The sequence below is a fragment of the Colobus angolensis genome, unplaced genomic scaffold (genome assembly GCF_000951035.1).
Source record: "Colobus angolensis palliatus isolate OR3802 unplaced genomic scaffold, Cang.pa_1.0 Scaffold7, whole genome shotgun sequence".
Classification (NCBI taxonomy): Eukaryota; Metazoa; Chordata; class Mammalia; order Primates; family Cercopithecidae; genus Colobus; species Colobus angolensis.
The window spans coordinates 18,451,191-18,472,103 of NW_012120709.1; the positions used below are offsets into that span (position 1 = coordinate 18,451,191).

The following is a 20,913-nucleotide window of genomic DNA, read 5'->3' on the forward strand; positions in this document are numbered from 1 at the left end:
CCCAATAAACATTTAAAATGAATAATGAGATGACATAATTCAGCTTGTGTTCCCCTGTCTTAGGTAATGGTATTAACATGTATCTGTCTTCCCAGGTTGTAAATCTCAGTCATTGTTTACTTTTCCCTTTTATACACCCTGTGTTCACCTATATCCCTAGTACTAAGACTTTGACTTTCCAAAGGTCTTTCAAATCCATCCCTACTCCAGCTCCAGGGCTACATCTTTCCTATCATCATGTGTCAGATTGTTTTTATTGCCTCTTAACAGGATGTCTTAGTCAGTTGAGTGTTGCCATAAAGGAGTATCTGAGGATAGGTAACTTAGGAGGAAAAGAGGTTTGTTTGGTTCACAATTCTGCTGGCTGGAAGGTGGGCATCTGGTGAAAGCCTCAATCCTCTTCCACTCATGGCAGAAGGCAAATGGGAGTTGGCATGTGCTGAGATTACATGGAGAGAGGAAGCAAGAGAGTGGAGGGAGGTGCCAGGCTGTTTTTAACAAGCAGTTTTGTGGGAACTAATGGGTGAGTACTCACTCCTCCTCCCCAGGGAGGGCATTAATCTAGTCTTGAGGAATCTGCCTCCATGACCCAAACACTTGCCATTAGGCCCCACCTCCAACATTGGGGATCAACTTTCAACATGAGGTGTCAGGGGACAAACACCCAAACTACCGCACAGGATTTCTGGTTTCCAGTTTGTCCTATCCAATCCATACTTTGCTGCAAGATCAACTTTTCTAAAATGCCCATCTAATCATATCACTATCTTTTAGTAACTTTCCATAGCTTAAGACTAACATCCTGAACTCTTACCCTGTCACAGTCTTTTGTGATCTGGCCTCTGCCTACTTACTTACCTCACAACTTCCCGATGTATTCATTATGCTGCAGCCTTACTAATTCACCTACAGTTTTATAAATATATGATCCCATTTCATGCTTCTGCACCTGTCCTTCCCTCTTCTTGGAATACTCTTTTCAACTTCTGTATCTCGTGATTTTTAAAAGGTGCTTTTAAAAAGGACTCTCCCACCACGGGCCCTTCCTGACCTGTTCCAGGTGGAATTAACCTCGTCATCTTCAGTCTTCCAATACAGCTTGTAGAAATCTGATTTTAGTGTATTGTAATTATTTGTAATTGTATTTATCATCCATACTAAACGATAAACTCTTGCAGGTTGGAGACCACATATAGTTGATTTTTATATTCTCAAATCGAACACATAGTAGGTACTCAATAAATGTTTGCTGAATGAATAAATTAAATATATAGCTTTAATGTTAAAAGTGAATATTTTATTTATTCAACAACCACTGTGTGCTGGGCACTGTGCTAGATGCTGGGGCAAAGGAGAATTATGGCATGTAGGTTACAATAATTGGCATTCTTTTTTTTTTTGGAGACGGAGTTTCACTTTGTCACCAAGGCTTGAGTGCAGTGGCTCAATCTCGGCTCACTGCAATCTCTGCCTCCCGGGTTCAAGTGGTTCTCCGGCCTCAGCCTCCCGAGTAGCTGGAACTACAGGCGCACGCCACCACGCCTAGCTGATTTTTTATATTTTAGTAGAGACGGGGTTTCACCATGTTACCCAGGCTGGTCTCGAACTCCTGAGCTCAGGCAGTCTGCCCACCTTGACCTCCCAAAGTGCTAGGATTACAGGCGTGAGCCACCGTGCCTGGCCAATTGGCATTCTTTGAAGAAAAACTCTGAAAACAGACTGAATGCCATTTCTGTACAAAAAGATGAAGTTCCTTTGTCTTTTTCCCTTCTATTAATTCATCCTTCATACTCCTTATTTTAAACCCCCTCCCAGAACTACTGTTCTGTGGCTGCCAATCTGACTACCTAGAATAAGTTAAGAGGAAGATCAGTATAGGTGGAATAGCAGGAGATATGTTAGTAACAGTTTAGTTATTAGTTTTTGATGTTTCTGATTTGTCATTTCTCCTATGAAAGTCATAATTACAAGGACTCATACTTTTCCAAAAGTACCTTTTTAAAAGATAGAGACAGTCCAGGTGCAGTGGCCCATGCCCGTAATCCCAATAGTTTGGGAGGCCAAGGTGGGTGGATTACATGAGGCAGGGAGTTCAAGACCAGCCTGGCCAACATGGCAAAACCTTGTCTCTACTAAAAATACAAAAATTAGCTGGGTGTGGTGGCACACACCTGTTATCGCAGCTACTCGGGAGGCTGAGGCACAAGAATGACTTAAACCCGGAGGTGGAGGTTGCAGCGAGCTAAGATTGTGCCACTGCACTCTAGCCTGGGCGATAGAGCGAGACTCTGTCTTTTGTTTTTTTTGCTGGGGGGACGGAGTGTCGCTCTATCACCCAGGCTGGAGCACAGTGTCGCCATCTCGGCTCACTGCAACCTCCACCTCCCGGGTTCAAGCAGTTCTCTGCCTCAGCCTCCCAAGTAACTGGGATTACAGGTGTGCACCACCACGCCCAGCTAACTTTTGTATTTTTAGTAGAGACGGGATTTCACCATGCTGGCCAGGCTGTTCTTGAACTCCTGACCTCGTGATCCACCCGCCTCGGCCTCCCAAAGTGTTGGAAGATACAGGCGTGAGTCACTGCACCCAGCGAGACCTTGTCTTAAAAAAAAGAAAAAAAAAAAGTGTATCAAGAAACCTGTGTTAAAGACCATGGCATCAACACTATAAATCTTAAGTTGCTAAGGTTCTGTACCTCTTAGACTGGGAGCATGAGCCCCTTGGGATCTGAGTTTCTAAGATTGCTTTGCTTCTGTGGTTTTTGTTCCTATCGACTTTTCTTTCTATGAGTTACATGAGTATTCTCTACTACGGACCCCCAAAACCTAAATATTGGCAGAGTCTACAGTTTCTGCTGTGTGTCTGCCCTCCCTGGCTGAAATCTTGCCATGCTTCTCTGTCTTTTTTTGATCTTTAGCAATGACACCTGTTCTATCAGTTGCTGTTCCCCTACTATGAGTGAGGAATGATCAGTCCTCGCGATAGTGTCCATGTCTGAAGCAAGTGGTGCTTGTGGTCCTAGGCAATCATAGCATATGGACATGGTGTTTGGCAAGGGTGTGAGAGCTGTGGGCTGTGACCTCAGGCAGCTTTGTTCTCGCGGAACATTTTGAATAACTGCAGATGGGTGGTTTGGAGCAAATGAATGTTCTAACCACAGAGTCTCTTTCTCATTGTAGAGTTGCCTCACTCACAGAGCTCTCCAACTGTCAGCAGCACCTGTACTAAAGTGCTCTATTTCACTGACCGGTCACTTACACCCTTCATGGTCAATATACCAAAGAGGTGAGATTCTGGGATCATTATACTTCACTGTAAAGAAGGACAGGAAGGCAGAACCTCATTAGTTACTGCCCATATGAGCAGCTGGAAGGTGTTTGAGAAGCAGTATAGTTAGATCTCAATGCAGTGAGATGAGCCAGAGAGATAGAGATTCTAGTTTCAGCTTTGCCACTATTCGGTGGTATTATAAAAGACAAGTCATGATCTACTACTAGATACAGGTACAACAATAGTACTTCCAATCCTGATAACTATGCAAATATTGCTCTGCATTTGGAAGAATCTTTTTTTTTTTTTTAAGTGTTCAAAATAGCTCCTGCTGATACAATGGATTGCAGCCTGGCACTCACTCCAGGACTATGACTAATTGATCTTTGTTACTATTCAATGACTGCAACTAATTCCTATTGAGAAATTATGTTGAAAACCTTCCAAAAAGTTAATGTGCTTTCTTTTAAGGGAAATGGTTTTGAAATAAAAATATTTAAACTCTGCAACCAACTATTGAGAGAGGTTATAGGATTTTCCTTACCTAGACAGTCTGCTTATTTAGTCTGGGTTAGATGCCAGCTTCCTAAAGATAGAGGGATAAAGATGGTGATACTTGATTTGATTCTACCATCCTAGAGAATTGGGATATTGTAGCAAAGAAGAAAATCAAGAGAACTTTGATATGTTTATGGTTATTCAACAAATTTGATTTCAGGGACTTTATGTCTTATTTCCAGAGAAAAGTGATTTGGCTCCTGAAGCAATAAGTCAATTTTAAATTCTCACATCACCCCATATTTAATACTGTTTTCATTCCCTAGTGATGACTGGTTCTCCAGCCTCTGCTGTTTTAGTCATCTGGGTTATCAGGGGCAGTGACCTAATGAGGGGCTATTTCTGCTTATTGACTTTGGCAGGGAGCTGGGTTTAAAGTTAACATCTTATCTTTCCAGCTATTGATCAACAGTCTATTTTAGTGCTCTCTCTTTGTGTTGCAGGTTGGAGGAGGTGACACTAAAGGATTTTAAAGCAGCTATTGATCGGGAAGGGAATCACCGGTATCACTTCAAAGCACTGGATCCTGAGTTTGGCACTGTCAAAGAGGAGGTAAAGAATCTCTGGGGAGTCTGTATGGTATTGTTTCTTTCTGAACCCTGAAGCCTCCTGTTCAAGTACTGGTGTCCAGAAGTACATGAGTTCCCTGACCAGGTCAGAGGAATTTGCCAGAGCCTCAGACCATGGTCTGATTACCCAAGTGGTCATAGAATAGTCCAAGATGTTGATAGGTTCTTTAGTTGTAGGACTTCATCATTTGACCAAGAACTTGGATATAATTTTTATTTTAAATTATTTTGTTAGGGAAAATAAAGAACCTAAGACAATAATTTTCCATCTGTAGCCAAATCTTAGAAAACTTCTTGCTTCCTATGTAGAGCAAAATAAACAGGCATGGATATATGGAACTGTGTATTTCTCATAATGAAATCAAGGAACTTCTAGGGAGTTATGCATGCTTATGCCCAAGGCCTTGAGTAAGTATTTTCTTAGCCTACACATCTCTTTATAATCCATTTGTCAAAGACAGACTTTTTGGGGGGAATACAGTTCTGGGTTATATAGTATTACAAGTGGATTCACTGCAGTTACAGAATGAAAAAAAGTTATTATAGAAAAAGTAAAATTTTATTTTGTAAACATTTCCTTAGTGAAATGTTTTAATAACCCTGTTTTATTAGTGGCTTAGGAAATGAGTTGAATCAATTAATGAAAATAACTGCCATTTGAGAAATATGTTGAGTCTTTTTTCCCTACCCTTTCTTTATATTGCCTGGTACCTAAATTTTCTACTTTCTCATTTTTATTTTTATTTTTATTTTATTTTTTTATTTTTTTTTTTGAGACGGAGTCTGTCTCTGTCTCCCAGGCTGGAGTGCAGTGGCGCGATCTCGGCTCACTGCAAGCTCCGCCTCCCGGGTTTACGCCATTCTCCTGCCTCAGCCTCCCGAGTAGCTGGGACTACAGGCGCCCGCCACCTCGCCCGGCTAGTTTTTTGTATTTTTAGTAGAAACGGGGTTTCACCGTGTTAGCCAGGATGGTCTCGATCTCCTGACCTCGTGATCCGCCCATCTCGGCCTCCCAAAGTGCTGGGATTACAGGCTTGAGCCACCGCGCCCGGCCCACTTTCTCATTTTTAAAATACTTACACTATTTCTTTTCTCTAAGAAGCCCAAAGTACTTTGTGATTGGTAATTTATTGATTCTTACAAATCTCTATGAGCAACGTAGTATTAGGGATTTTTTTAAACTATTTCATAGGTCTGGATCTAAGAAAAAAATAAAATATCAGTTGCAGTTCTAGGGACAAGACCAAAAGGACATAGACTCTTAACTCAAGGCTTTCTTCTATATGTTCAAGGTCTTATTTTTATTAGCAGCAATTGTTTAGTGAGTGAGATTCCCTGTTTTTCCTTGTGGCTTTTTTTTTTTTCTCTAGATTTTCCATGATGATGATGCCATCCCTGGATGGGAAGGGAAAATTGTAGCTTGGGTAGAAGAAGACCATGGAGAGAATTAATGCCAAGTATCAGATTGAGGGCTTATGGAACCTGGTCACTCCCTGGCTGCTTCACTCAGGAAAGGGAACTAAAACCAGAATACGCTAAGAAGTTTCTAGTTTGTATGCCAAAACAGAAGCTTCTCCAAGTATGATGGCCACAGGTCAGTCCTATTTCTGTGCCTGGCATATCTGGTACTTAAAATTCTGTCCAAATGTAGACCATGGGTTCATCTGGAGTTCCTTGTCCGTGGGAACACAGTGTTCTATTCTACTCTGAGGACAACAAACCGAAGGCCTTAAACGATGGGGATGGATGATCCCGCCTCTATAGGGGCATGGCTGCTATTATCTGGAAACTAGGAATTGGATGCATCACTCCTGTGTGTTACAGTATTATTTTAATTGGCCTCAATGGTTGCAGCAATCAGAGTCCCAGCGTTTGTATTCACAGACAAGGCAAAGGTACCAGCTTTTCTGTTTCTTTGAACCTACTGCAAACCAAGAATAACTCATGAGGTGGTACCAAAGATGAAAGCCCAGTCTTCAGTAATCTTTTGAACCGGACATGGATGGTGCTGAATTGTTGCTTGGATGGAAAAAAGGCTGCCCATATTGTGCTACACTATGCTAAAACTGTAATTTAGTAAGACCTTGGGCGGCCTCTTCTGTCTTAACTGGTTCTGCAGCTTGTCCTTTTGCCCACATAGGGCCTATTATGTACTGTTAGTTTTCTCTGGGGACTCTAACTTTAGAGCCATTTCTTTTTCTTCAAACTGATGAACTTTGTGTTTGAAAGGCCTAAGGAGTGAAAAGCTCCTTGAAAATCCAGGCGGGTATGGAAAGGTGCTGCTACCCACATCTTTTTGACTTTCTTTGTTTCATGACTTTAACTCATGGCATCTCCTTTGTAGTAAAAGGAGACAGACCATTAATTTCAGCATTTCTTTGTGATTTATAAGTACTGAGCATGAAGTACTTGTCTACCCCTCCTCATTTCAAGGCCAGTTATTTTCTATTTATGTATTTAGTCTAGGCTGATCCTTTAGGGCACAATAGAAACCATGGGGCGTGGAGCATGAGTTGTGAATGGCAGGGATCATTCTGGGTAAGAAAAACCTAGAATCGTTTCTCATGTGCAACATTGTCAAGTGAAGAAGCTAACAGTTCAACTGCAGAGATTATTTGATAACCTGGGTTTTCTCATTCATCCATCAAGCACCATCAACCAATCAGCCATTATTATTTATATTATGTATTACCAAAAGCAGTCTGTCTGCCTGTGACCTCCAATGTACACTGCCAAACGCAGAGTAGGAAACATCCCTTCTGGGTTCTTGACCTGTCTGTCTCCAATTCATCTCCCCTTTTCACTCCCTGGCTCACTCAACAAACTACTCTTTAGAGCTCTGAGATGACATCCTGTTGTTTTATATAGATGTGTCTTTTAAAAATAGTTCATGTTTGGAGAATTCTTTTGTACTCATTTGCTTTTTGTCTGAGAACCATGTCTATTTTTATAATTGGAGTGTGAGTTCTGTATCTTCTCACATTCTGTATACTGTATCCATTTTCTAGAGAACCCAGTAGCTTTTATACAGTCTCTTCTTACCAGCCCTTGTGGTTTCAGAACAAGCTTTATTTTATTACGAGTATACTAATGACAACTAATTCCTGTTCCAATTCTACCTGTTTTAGTTGTGAAGGTGGTTTTGTGTAATCCAGTTGATTGCTCCTCTGGCAGAGAGGAGCTCAAAAGACACTTGATGTCTTTCATGTAAGTTTACCTGGTCTTTTCCTATTGAAGAATTTTTCATCAGAAACGATTGGGAAAGTTTGGGGAAGTCAGCCAAAAGAAAGAATTCATTTCAAAAGCAAACAGAAGAAAACAGTATATTCTCTCAGTTTTTCCCCAGGAAGACTGGAGAAGAAGTCCTCATGTCACCAGTTTCTCTGTTGCATGAATTTTAGTGTTTTGCTATAAGACAGCATGAGGGCTATCAGGCCAAAATTCATTATTGTATTTCCAATACAGTTTGTCTTGAATGTCTGTCTCTTAAACCAATTTTTACTTGTCAGTTTTCTCTCAGCAAACAGTCTTACTGTTACGTGGAATTTTAACTTTTCAGAGAAAATTTCCAAAGTCCTCTACCTTATTTGGCTTTTATCTCTGTCTTTTGGAAAAGGAGCTGCATGGCCTCAGTGCCTCCATAACAAACTAAAGTTGAGTTCACGGGAGAACGTTGAGTTCATTTTTTTTCCCCTTTAGCTAGGTAATCTCATATACCACCGGTACATAACCAAGCATCTGTGCTAGAGGATGTACCTCTCATAACTCCTGTGTAAAATGAGGATCCTGTTGGTGATCTTCATTCCAGTTTCCAAAGCGAGGGGAGCCTTCTGAGCAGAAGTATGCAAGACTGATTCTGTTTGGAACAGTTTCCTATTTGGCTGCATTCTAGGAGGCCTCCTGACTTACTCATAGTATTGTGCCCTGGTGGCATTGGTGGGGTAGCTTGTCTTGCTACTTGCTAAAGTTCTTTTTCTTTGAGAAAACTGAGGAACCAGAATGCTTAAGAGTTCATAAAATAATCTCTAAACCATGTTAGGTTAAAACAAAATGACCATCTCACAAAAACGAGTTTAGTTGAATGCTCAATTCCTTACAAAATCTTCATTTAAGGCTGAGTGTGGTGGCTCATGCCTGTAATCCCAGCACTTTGGGAGGCCGACGCAGGAAGACTGCTTGAGCCCAGGAGTTCAAGACCAACCTGGGCAACATAGCAAGACTCCATCTCTACCAAGAAATTTTATTACAAAAGTAGCTGGGGATGGTGGCACATACCTGTAGTCGCAGCTACTCAGGAGGTTGAGGTGGGAAGATTGCTTGAGCACAGGAGTTTGAGTTTGCAGTGAGCTGATCATGCCACTGCACTCTAGCCTAGGCTACAGAGCAGGACCCCATCTCCAAAAAAAAAAAAAAAAAGTCATTTAAAAACTGAAGAATGTTCTCTTCTTGCTCAGTTCCCTAAATTAGCTGGGGGGATTGGGACACTTTACAATTTTTACATTTTTAAATTTGAAGAATTTGTTTTAAACTTACTTGGTAATGGCAATTCTACTTACCAACTTTTCAGCTCTTTTTGACCAGGATGGTTGCAAATTAGGGAAAATATCTTTACACTCTATATCCAATCCAAGAGGACTCTAATTACTTAAAAGCATTTATGTCATAATTAAAATTATTTTCACTGTTTCCATAAAATAAGCATTATGATTGCACACTCATTCTGTCTGAATTTACGTAAGAGGTATAGCTTGCTTAAAATACATATATATGTAAAGTTATATTTTCTTAGAAACATGGATGTTTGCAGCCATTGCTTTCAAAGAGATTATTACTGTGTATTCTCCCTATTTTACAATATGTTTTCATGAAGACTTTGTTACACCAGAGGCTTCTGATTATGAAAGTGATAACCAGTTTTAACTGCAAGTATGTACCAGATTTGTGAACTAATTTAAAAAACCACGAACTATGAATAAAATGGAGTTTGCAAACTAAATATCATTAATGATTTTCACTTGTGTTTATTGATAAGATTAACCAATAAAGCCATTTACATTTAGTGAAAACAAATTTCCTCAAGTGATCTCCCTGGTAGCATGTTTACTCACTATGTGGAGTGGAGATAAGGATTACTTTATTGCTACAGATATTTTACAATTAGTATTTCTGTATAAGTACATAGGCTATTTCAAGGACAATTCAGCACTTATTTTGAAATTATATGTAAACATGCAAACAAATAAGAACCCAAGAGTATAAACTCTATGACAAAAGTCATGTATGCAGACATTAAGAACTCTTTCAGAAATGTGTATTTAAAATGACCAGAATTCCCAAATCATTTGAAAGCTGCCTCTTAAATGCCTCTTATCACTTCAACTTAAATGTTTGCTATATTAAATTCTTTATCCCTGAGTGCCTTCGACTTCCAATTATGTATTTTCAACTATTAATTTGCTATCCCATTATGTTAAAATTAAATATGTACATAACTCAAAATCTTTCACTACCAACTAATTTCTCTTTCTCAGTATCAGTGATACCACCATTCTCTAAGTCTCTCTACTTCAAACATTTGAGTCTTGAGTCTCCTTTTCCTTAATTTCCTTTATCCAGTCTGTTTAGTAGAATTCAAGCTTGTTCTCTCAGGACTGATCTGACAAACCTAAACATTCCTAGCCCACCTCTGGTGTAAGCTTGCCATCTCTGGACTGTTTGAGCTATACATTCCTATAATTTAGCTACACTTAAGTCAAAACTATATTCAGGGCACAAACTCGCTATTCTGTGAAAAATGCAAAACAGGGTTTAAGCAAGCATACCTAAGTGCACAGCAGATCCTGCAGATCACCTCATACTTTATACCAAAGGCTAATTTAGATCTAGTTATTGTCAGGCCTCTGAGCCCAAGCTAAGCCATCATATCCCCAGCGACCTGCACGTATACATCCAGATGGCCTGAAGCAACTGAAGATCCACAGAAGTGAAAATAGCCTTAACTGATGACATTCCACCATTGTGATTTGTTTCTGCCCCACCCTAACTGATCGATGTACTTTGTAATCTCCCCCACCCTTAAGAAGGTTCCTCATAATCTCCCCTAACCTTAAGAAGTTTCCTTGTAATTCTCCCCACCCTTGAGAATGCACTTGGTGAGCTTCACCCCCTGCCCCCAAACATTGCTCTTAACTCTACCACCTATCCCAAAACCTGTAAGAACTCATGATAATCCCATCACCCTTGCTGACTCCTTTTTCGGACTCAGCCCACCTGCACCCAGCTGAAGTAGACAGCCTTGTTGCTCACACAAAGCCTGTTTGGTGATGTCTTCACATGGACGCGTGAAACAGTTATTAAGTTCAAATGCAGCAAAAGCAGCAAGATATTTTAGCCAACTCAAAAACATTTTTATAATAATTTATAAGTCCTGGACGGGCTTGTGGCTCACCCCTGTAATCTCAGCACTTTGGGAGGCCGAGGTGCGTGGATCACCTGAAGTCGGAGTTTGAGACCAGCCTGACTAACATGGTGAAACTCCCTATCTACTAAAAATACAAAATCAGCTGGGCATGGTGGCACGTACCTGTAATCCCAGCACTCGGGAGGCTGAGGCAGGAGAATCACTTGAACCTGGGAGGTGGAGGTTGCAGTGAGTCGGGATCATGCCACTGCACTCCAGCCTGGGCAACAGTGAGACTCCATCCCCAAATAATAGTAAAAATTTATAAGTCCTTTCACTAATTACAATTATTCTTCCATTGCTTCTTCCAATTGTTAATTCATAAGTTGTACATAATTGTAACAATATAATTGCCCTCCTCTTCATATTATTTCAAATATGCCTTTTCATTTAATCTGTAAATTTTATATTTCTCAATTATATTGCTTACATATTATTCTGATAGGCAGCTGTACCTGCTTAAACATTCCAATTTAAGTAGACATGAAATAGTATATCCAATATGTTTTACTTTTCCAAATTAATTGTTAGCAAGATTAGGCTTTTTTTTTTTTTTTTTTTAAGAGATGGTTGTCTCAATATGCTGCCCAGGCCGGTCTCAAACTCTTGGGCTCAAGTGATTCCCCCACCTCAGCCTCTCAAGTATTGCTGGGACTACAGGCATGCACCACCGCTCCTGGCTAAAATCTTGTTTTAAACAATTTTTTTCCCTCCAACTTCTTGTGTTCTTGGTGTTCTCTAACCATCTGTACACTGGGGAGGTGGTGATACACAGCACATACTTCCTCCTTATTTAATGTCACCTTCAGTTCCGAAACGATATGTTTTCTAATTAAAAGACAACTTTACAAGAGAAGCGTACCTAACAAAACGTCTAGATGGATTTTTGTTCATTGATTCAAAAGACACAATCAGCCCCTGCTATTTAGTGGATACTAAGCTCTGGGGCTACATGGAAGAACCACGCAGACACTCTTCCTGCCTTCAACGGCTTACAGTTAAGTTTTGGTAGCAAACATTTGAAACATAACGAAGCTTTTGGTTACTTAAAAGAATTCTATGGTGTTAGAGGGTAACACAAACCTGTTTTGTAAACCTGTATCTTTATACAGGGAATATGCTTAATCTTGCTACAGTATACAGGAATGCGGGAATGTATCTGGGCTGCCTTTCGTACCACCTGGCTGGCTGGAACACCTGTTCACTCCACTTTCCACTTGGGCTACAAACCTGAAATGAAATCTTTGCAACCAATACAACCTGCGCGGGGCGGGGCCCAGTCCATCCCCCTTCGGACGCGCAGAAGCAGAGGTCACCACGCCGGATCCCTGGATTTCCTCGCGGGCGGTTCCCGGCTCCTTCACCACCCCAGCGCTTCAAGACCCCCGCCCTTTGGCCTGAGGCTCCCACTGCCCTAGCCAGTTCCCGGGCTCACTTCCAGTTTTTCCAGAAAGCTTGGCCACGCCCCTTGGCCCAGACTCTCAGGCCACTCGGCCGCAATTAACCCGCGTCTCTGTGCCTTTTTAGGCCCCTCCCTCTCAGTCGTGCCCTTTCCACGTCTTAGGCCCCGTCTCACACTTTCGGATGCCTCCCCTAGGACCCCACCACTTTCCACCCGTTTCCGTCTGTTATTTGTCCCCAACTTGCGCCCGCACAGGCCCCTCTGGAACGCCCCTGCCGCGTGAGTGCCCCTCGTCCCCGCTCAGGAGAGGAAGAGTCTGCGTGCCGCGCATTTCTGGCCTGGGGAGCGGGTGGAGTAAACCTGCGGGAACCATTTTACGACAACGTGCGGCTGTGCGGCGTGGCTGACGGCAAAGCCGCGCTGCTCTTGGAGAGGTCACTCCGGAGACGGCGTTGGTGTTGGGGTGTGGGGGGTTGGTGGCACTATGTGGCGCGTCTGTACGCGACGGGCCCAGAATGTAGCCCCATGGGCGGGACTCGAGGCTCGGTGGACGGCCTTGCAGGAGGTGCCCGTAACTCCACGAGGGTCCTCGCGATTTGGCCCGGCTCCGGCTCGTCGCAACAGCGTGACTGCAGGGTATGGAGGGGTCCGGGCACTGTGCGGCTGGACCCCCAGCTCCGGGGCCACGCCGCGGAACCGCTTACTGCTGCAGCTTTTGGGGTCGCCCGGCCGCCGCTGTTACAGTCTTCCCCCGCATCAGAAGGTGAGCCCTGGACCCGCCCTTCTCGGATCCCCGTTGTCCTTCAGAGCTGACTGGATGCCTGCAGGATCCTCCTTGAGAGGCCTCATTGATCCTCCAACCATTCCCAGTATCTGCTTTCGTCCTTTGTCCAATAGTCAGCTTTGGCTCCTTAGCTTCCCTCTCATGATCTATTCCATTGAAAGGAGAGCTTCAAGACTGGGGCTGTATGCGATTATCTGCCGAGGTTCATGCTTTATGAGACCCGTAGGACTGGGGAGGAGAAAGCCTGTCACTGGAAATTGCTAACTTCTCGTGGGCAGGAACTGCCTTGGTATCCCTAGTTCCCAGTGTGTAATGGAACTGGATACACTTTGCATGAAATTGAATTGAATGAAATTTTAAGCCAGACTGAGAGTTAGGTAACCCTTTAAAAATTTAACGTTTCTTCTTTTTCTCTTCCAGGTTCCATTGCCTTCTCTTTCCCCTACAATGCAGGCAGGCACCATAGCCCGTTGGGAAAAAAAAGAGGGAGACAAAATCAATGAAGGTGACCTAATTGCAGAAGTAAGTTGTTTTAAAATAACGGAGATGAGTTCGAAGAGACTGGCTTTGCCGAATTGACTTTCTGGATGTGTAGTTACCCCTTTGTTTAAGAAACTGAAGTGTTTTTCACAACTTGATGTTAGACAAGATTGGTTGGATAAGTTGTCAGCAGCTGGCCAAACTGGTATTTAGCCCAAGGCGTTTCTAAAGTAATTTCTTCTTTCAAATCTGTTGTAGTGGCCTTATCGTCACATGAACTATATCATTCTAGACACATTCACATGAACTATATCATTCTAGACACAAAGGCCAAGCTGGCCAACATGGTGAAACCCCATCTCTGCTAAAAATACAAAAATCTGCTGGGCATGGCAGCCTGTGCCTGTAATCCTAGCTACTCGGTAGACTGAGGCAGGAGAATCGCTTGAACCTGTGACAGGGAGGTTTCAGTGAGCCGAGATTGCACCACTGCACTGCAGCCTTGGCGACAGAGTGAGACTCTGTGTCTCAAGAAAAAAAAAAAATGCTAGACAGAAGCTAATAAACTACATACCGACAGTATAAACCTTAGCTGCTGCTTTTTGTGTTAAAAGGTTGAAACTGATAAAGCCACTGTTGGATTTGAGAGCGTGGAGGAGTGTTATATGGCAAAGATACTTGTTGCTGAAGGTACCAGGGATGTTCCCATTGGAGCGATCATCTGTATCACAGTTGGCAAGTGAGTAGTGCACTCATAATTTATGGAACTTCATTGCTTGGTGGAGTATTTTACCCAGAATTGAGAATTAGGAGTTAAAGACTATTTTTTAAGACTACTTTTGTGAAAGTTGAATCTGCCCGTTATATTTATGCATTCTTTCTTTTCCTTAGGCCTGAGGATATTGAGGCTTTTAAAAATTATACATTGGATTCCTCGGCAGCACCTACGCCACAGGCGGCCCCAGCACCAACCCCTCCTGCCACTGCTTCGCCACCTATACCTTCTGCTCAGGCTCCTGGTAGCTCATATCCCCCTCACATGCAGGTGAGGCTCAGCCTTTGAGTGTTTGCTCTAGGTGATTTATTACTTACTTTTTTTCATAGATGGCTACTACATCTTGGAAACTGACATTAAATGTGGTTAGTTAGGTCTTGTCATTTAGGAGTATAAAGAAATTTAAACATGAAGATTGACAGCTTTTCTTCCTGGTTGTTATTTCCAGTTATAAGAACTTGAACAGTTCCTGTAACCTTTCTCAGCCTCAGTGTAGTACACAGGGTAATTCGTGGCACTTTTCATTCAAGAACATTACATTACAGATTTTGAGGATGATTTTTACTAACATCTGTTCCCTGTATAATTAGAGTTTATAGTAGGCTGTGTTAGTCTGTTTTACTCTGGCATAAAGAAATACCTAGGGCTGGGTAATTTGTAAAGAAAAAAAGGTTTATTTGGCTTATGGTTCTGCAGGCTATACAAGAAGCACGGCGCCAGCATCTGTTTCTCTTGTGGCCTCAGGAAGCTTACAATCATGGTGGAAGGTGGAAGGGAAAGGATGGTGTGTCACATAATGAGAGAGGGTGCAAGAGACAGAGGGGAGTGGGTACCAGGCTCTTCATAGCAATCAGATTTCCCCTTAACTCATTACCATGGGGCATGCACCAGGCCATTCATGAGGGATCCTCCTCCAACACCCAGACACCTCCCACCAGGCCCCATCTCTAACACTGGGGATCATATTTCTTTTTTATTTTTCCACATAGGAAAAAACTTTATTTACACAATCTTGGATTCTGAATTTCTGATACTTCCAGGGTCTCTTGATCAAATGGGGCAGCAGCAGGTAGGGGAGCAAACACAGGGGCCAGTCCAGATTATCTTACTCAAGAACACCACCAAGAAGAAGGGAAGGCCTAATTCAGTTTTGATCTGGACTACATCTCCTCACACTTTGAGATCACCACAGGTAGCTTGGGCTTATTGTTAGGGCCTGTGGGAACATTCTCAGTCTTTCTCATCACTAGAAGTCCATCGATGAGTTTTCCAAACATTATATGCTTCCCATCCAGCCAGTCGCACTTAGAGCAGGTGATAAAGAACTGACAGCCGTTTGTGCTGGAACCACTGTTTGCCACGGAAAATGGGCCTGGAGCTGAGTGTCTTAAGTTTAAAATTTTTGTCTGCAAATGGCTCCTGGTAATTACTGGCAACTCCAATACCATCTCCAGTAACAAAATCTCCACCCTGAGTTATGAACTCCTTTATGACCCTGTGGAAGGTGCTTCCTTTGTATCCTATTGGAACCCCGTCTTTTCTGAATTCTCTAGTGTAGAACTGCGCAAAGTTCTCGGCCATCTTAGGCACAACTCTGCAAAGAGCTTCATCTTTGTGCGGCCAACTTCCCGACTGCCATTGCTGACATCAAAGAACACCATGGGGTTAGCAGGGCTTGAATTTGCCACCACCATGGCTCCGACCTGGAAGCAGAAGTCAGGGGGATCCTATTTCAGCATGAGATTTGGAAGGGACAAACATCCAAGCTGTGTCATAGGTGTCAAGTGCTGTCTGTTGAATGAAAGTCCCCAGTTGGTGTTCTTTTGACATGTGGTGATCTATTTTCCAAGAGTAGGTGAAGTAATCCAGTAGTATTAATAAATGAGAAAACTGATAAAAATTAAGTGTAAGATACACATATGTAATAGCGTTGCAACAAAGTTGAAGGCAGTGAATGTAATCACTGTTGATTGTGCTAACTAAATCAGTTTCTAAGAAACTAAGTCAGTTTATTAGGTATTAGGGTTATCTTCTGTATATTTATGTGCTTTGTATGTTACAAGTGGATAAAAATCCAGCCATCCTTTTCTAAATAATTCTGACTAGCATTTCTCCTGAATCTAGTTGATTTGTAGAAATTTTTGTATAGGAATCATTTTCTTCTTTGGAAATAATGTTCTACTCCGTGGTTTGTTAGTAACAATCATTTAGGATTTTTGCCTGGTGTTCATTTCACACGTGTATTACATGCTGTTTGGCAGATTCTCTCTCATGATGCAAGACTGACTTAATTTTCCTCTACTTTGTGTCTGTAGCTTTGTGTGCATGTGTTAGAGTTTTACCTTAATTATTCTTTAAGATAGTGAATTGGATTCTGAATCTCTGATATTGTTCTTTAAGATACTGTATAGAGATTATTGACTTCACTGTTTCTTAAGAAGCAGATGAAGATGGCAAATTCTGAACAAAAAAAGCACTTACAATTTTTTTTCTAAGGCTTGTCTTAATTTTTTTCCCCTCTCTGGAAACATCTTCAATTAAAATTGTTTTCCCCTCCGCATAATCCTGTTGCTAATCAGATACAGAAGACAAAGAGGATAGCAAATGAATCCAAATTCAGTGGACACACAAGCCATATAAATAGTAAAGCAATTTTAAATTTAGATAGGCATTCTGATGTTTGGATTTTATTGGGGTGGAAATGGCTATTATAAAAACAGGGCTTATTTCCCCCTGGTTTTTAATTTTTATTTATTTATTTTTTTGAAACAGGGTCTCAGTCCATCACCTAGGCTGGAGTGCAGTGGTGCGATTTTGGCTCACTGCAACCTCTGCCTCCTGGGTTCAAGCGATTCTCCTGCCTCAGCCTCCCGAGTAGCTGGGACTACAGGCACACACCACCATGCCTGGCTGTTTTATTTTTTGAGACAGGATCTCACTCTTCACCCAGGCTAGAGCGCAGTAGTGCAATCTTAGCTCACTGCAGCCTTCACCTGGGCTCAAGCCATCCTCCCACCTCAGCCTTGCAAGAAGCTGTGACTACAGGCGCGTGCTACCATGCCCAGCTAATTTTTTTTTTTTTTTTTGGAGACGAGGTTACACCATGTTGCTCAGGCTGGTCATGGACTCCTGGGCTCAAGTGATCCTCCTGCATCAGCCTACCAAAACACTGAGATTGTAGGCATGAGCCACCATGCCTGGTCTTTCCTGTTTTTTTTTGTTTTTTTTTTTTTGATACAGTCTTGCTCTGTCACCATGGCTGGAGTGTCGTGGCACGATCTTGGCTCACTTCAACCTCTGCGATTCTGATGCCCCAGCCTCCTCAGTAGCTGGGACTACAGGCAGGTGTCACCACGCCCAGCTAATTTTGATATTTTTAGTAGAGGTGGGGTTGTTGGCCAGGCTGATCTTGAACTCCTGGCCTCAAGTGATCCGCCCCTCCCAAGTGATTCTTGGCCTCCCAAAGTGCTGGGATTACAGATGTGAGCAACTGTGCCTGGCCTCCTGTTTTATTTTTTAAAATGATTATTGCGCCACTGCACTCCAGGCTGGGCAACAGAGTAAGACTCCATCTCAAAAAAAAAAATTATCAAATAAAATTTTTTGTAAGAATTCTATGTATATATATTATATACAACAAGTTCTGAAATATGTATATATTGTGGAATGGCTAAATTGAGCTAATTTATATATGCATTACTTTACAGACTTATCTTTTAGGACACTTAAAAATCTACAAGATTGTAGGAATTTACAAGAATACAATACATTGTTATTAACTGTTGTCACCAAAGAATAGTTTTTTTTTTAATATGGAATGCGTCACGAATTTGTTTGTTGTCCTTGCGCAGGAGCCATGCTAATCTTTGTATCATTCCAAGTTTAGTATATGTGTTGCTGAAGCGAGCACAGAACAGTTCTTAATATTACGTTTTTATCTTGGAAAGATATCTGGGAAGGTTGGGACAAATGCAGTTTCCTGTGGGTAAAAAATAAGTAGATGCTAAGTACAGAGCGCAGTAAAATTTTAACAGAATGGATTGGACCAAAGTCATTTTGTGAAAATGAAAAACTTCTTGGTTAAGAAAAAAAAATGAAGTCTGGGTGCGGTGGCTCACGCCTGTAATCCCAGCACTTTGGGAGGCCAGGACGGGCAAATTACTTGAGGACAGGTGTTCCGAGACCAGCCTGGCCAACATGGTAAAGCCACATCTCTACAAAAATACAAAAATTAGTGGGCGTGGTGGCACCTGCCTGTAATCCCAGCTACTCGGGAGGCTGAGGCAGGAGAATCACTTGAATCCAGGAGGTGGAGGTTGCAGTGAGCCGAGATTGCGCCGTTGCACTCCAGCCTGGGCGACAGAGTGAGACTCTGTCTCAAAATAAAAATAAATATAAAAATAAAAATAGATGAAAAGATGCTCCATACTTAGATATTGAGGAATTAATTTTGACTGTCTGAAAGAAATCTTTCCCATCTGCTTGTTGCATTTAACTTGGAGTGTGTGTCAGAGTATGGGTGAGAGTGTAAGAGTGTGGGTCAGAATATGAGATTTGAAGGATGATTTACCTGTTGGGAAGCTATTGAGGTGCGAAGCTTTTGCCGTAATGAGTATTTGGATTACCATAGTCACCATCATTCTATGAAAACTATATAAACCTGCCAGACTGTTATTATGTAGAAGTCGTCCTGGTATTAAGCAATAATATGTGTATGTTTCTACAGGTACTTCTTCCTGCCCTCTCTCCCACCATGACCATGGGCACAGTTCAGAGATGGGAAAAAAAAGTGGGTGAGAAGCTAAGTGAAGGAGACTTATTGGCAGAGATAGAGACTGACAAAGCCACTATAGGTGAGATTTCTTCAGCTCTTAATGGTTGAGGCACTGAGTTTCCCAATGAGGAAGAGGATTGCCATTCTTTCCTATAATGAGTGAGTGAGATAATATGAAAACTTTTTAATTCTTAGGATTCATTTTCTGGGACAGAATATTTTATTTCTATTTAGTTATATTTATTCTTAAGTTTTTATTTATTTGTTTATTTGCTTATTTTTGAGACAGGGTCTTAATCTGTTGCCCAGGCTGGAGTGCAGTGGCAAGATCATAGCTCATTGTAGCCTCGAACTCCTGGGCTTATACCCAAACGATCCTCCTGCTTTAACTTCCCGAGTAGCTAGGACTACAGGCCTGAACCACCACACCCAGCTTATTTTTTAAATTTTTTGTAGAGATGGGGTCTCGCTTTGTTGCCCAGGGTGGGTTTGAACTCCTGGCTCAAGCGATCCTCCTGCCTTGGCCTCCCAAAGTGCTGGGACTCCAAACGTGAGCCCATGTTCCTGGCTGAGAATAATTTATAACAAAAATAATGTGTAGTCAGATTTGTCAGTTCCATCCTGCACTCATTGAATTAAAGGCAATAAATCTGTGAATTCACAGATTATTTTTAGGCCCAAGTTTGCTTCCTGGCCTTATTATGTTACTGAGAAGCTATATCAGAACTGCTGCTGTCTAAACTAGGCAAGGGAAGGCAAGAAGAAACAGGAGAAAATCACTTCCATGGCAGGATGATAGGAAAGAATTTAAGATGACTTTGAGGGAAAACTGAAACCAGAGTTGAGATTGTTTTCATAGTTTGAGAATGACTGATAGAATGTACATGTGTAATATATATATATATATTCACAGGTGTCATATGTCCATATATCTCCTTCTTAATTCATTTTTAGGCTAAAAAATAAAACCCATATAGACAGTCATATATTTATGATTTTTTAAAATGGATATTTGTAGGTATTATGAATTTCTTCTCTCTGTACCTTTATTTTTTGGAGACAGAGTTTTGCTCTGTCACCCAGGCTTGGGTACAGTGGTGCGATCTCGGCTCACTGCAAGCTCTGCCTCCTGGGTTCAAGCAATTCTCCTGCCTCAGCGTCCCAAGTAGCTGGGACTACAGGCATGCACCACAACACCCGGATAATTGTTTGCATTTTTAGTAGAGACATGGTTTCACCATGTTGGCCAGGCTGGTCTTGAGCTCTTTGACCTCAGGTGATCTGCCTGCCTCGGCCTCCCAAAGTGCTGAGATGACAGGCATAAGCCACCGCACCCGGACTCTCTGCTTCATAATCACCACTAAAGGAAAGCCTTTCCCAAAGATGTAATGGGAGGTACTGGGCATCCTCTGCTGTGGTTGTTTTCAGATTGTGTTCTTCAAATCCCATCATCCCTTGAAGGCACCTTGGGCCAAAGGGGAAATTAAAGAGCAAGACCTTATAATGCCCTGCCTCCCTCCCTTACTTCCAGCAGGGCAGTTCTTTTTTATCTTTTTGTATTTTGTGCTTCCCCATAAATTTTATTTGAAGAAAGGATTCTGTTTCTTAAAAACACAGAAACTTTGGAAACAATAGTTCTGCTTCACTATTTAACTTGAATACCAGTGTCACTGTAGAGACTGGTCACTAGAGAAGTGTTACCTTGGTTGAACTTTGAAGTCTGTTGTGGCCCAGGAGCCTTTTCATTTTATTTTATTTTATTTTATTTTTTTTTGAGACGGAGTCTCGCTCTGTTGCTCAGGCTGGAGTGCAGTGGCCGGATCTCAGCTCACTGCAAGCTC

General features: G+C 42.0%; 2 protein-coding genes and 1 pseudogene across 4 annotated transcripts in view; 2 read left to right on the forward strand and 1 right to left on the reverse strand.

Annotated features, from left to right (window-relative positions):
* DIXDC1 (DIX domain containing 1) overlaps positions 1–9,388 on the forward strand; it is a 102,100-nt gene extending 92,712 nt beyond the window's left edge. For both annotated transcript variants that reach the window (XM_011926725.1, XM_011926726.1), the window contains 3 exons: positions 3,180–3,285; positions 4,272–4,380; positions 5,768–9,388. In XM_011926725.1, coding sequence (XP_011782115.1) covers positions 3,180–3,285; positions 4,272–4,380; positions 5,768–5,848 — 296 coding nt within the window. In that variant the 3' untranslated portion in view covers positions 5,849–9,388. The remainder of the gene's footprint in view (positions 1–3,179; positions 3,286–4,271; positions 4,381–5,767) is intronic.
* A 2,336-nt stretch (positions 9,389–11,724) lies between these two features.
* Positions 11,725–20,913, forward strand: part of DLAT (dihydrolipoamide S-acetyltransferase) — a 34,878-nt gene continuing 25,689 nt past the window's right edge. Inside the window, exons 1-5 of the mRNA XM_011927029.1 lie at positions 11,725–13,022; positions 13,464–13,565; positions 14,138–14,262; positions 14,415–14,568; positions 19,025–19,151. Of these exons, the coding sequence (XP_011782419.1) occupies positions 12,744–13,022; positions 13,464–13,565; positions 14,138–14,262; positions 14,415–14,568; positions 19,025–19,151 (787 nt within the window). The 5' untranslated portion in view covers positions 11,725–12,743. The remainder of the gene's footprint in view (positions 13,023–13,463; positions 13,566–14,137; positions 14,263–14,414; positions 14,569–19,024; positions 19,152–20,913) is intronic.
* On the reverse strand, positions 15,311–16,014 carry LOC105501022 (annotated as a pseudogene). The gene has a single exon (XR_001000119.1). The product of XR_001000119.1 is annotated as a peptidyl-prolyl cis-trans isomerase H pseudogene (transcript).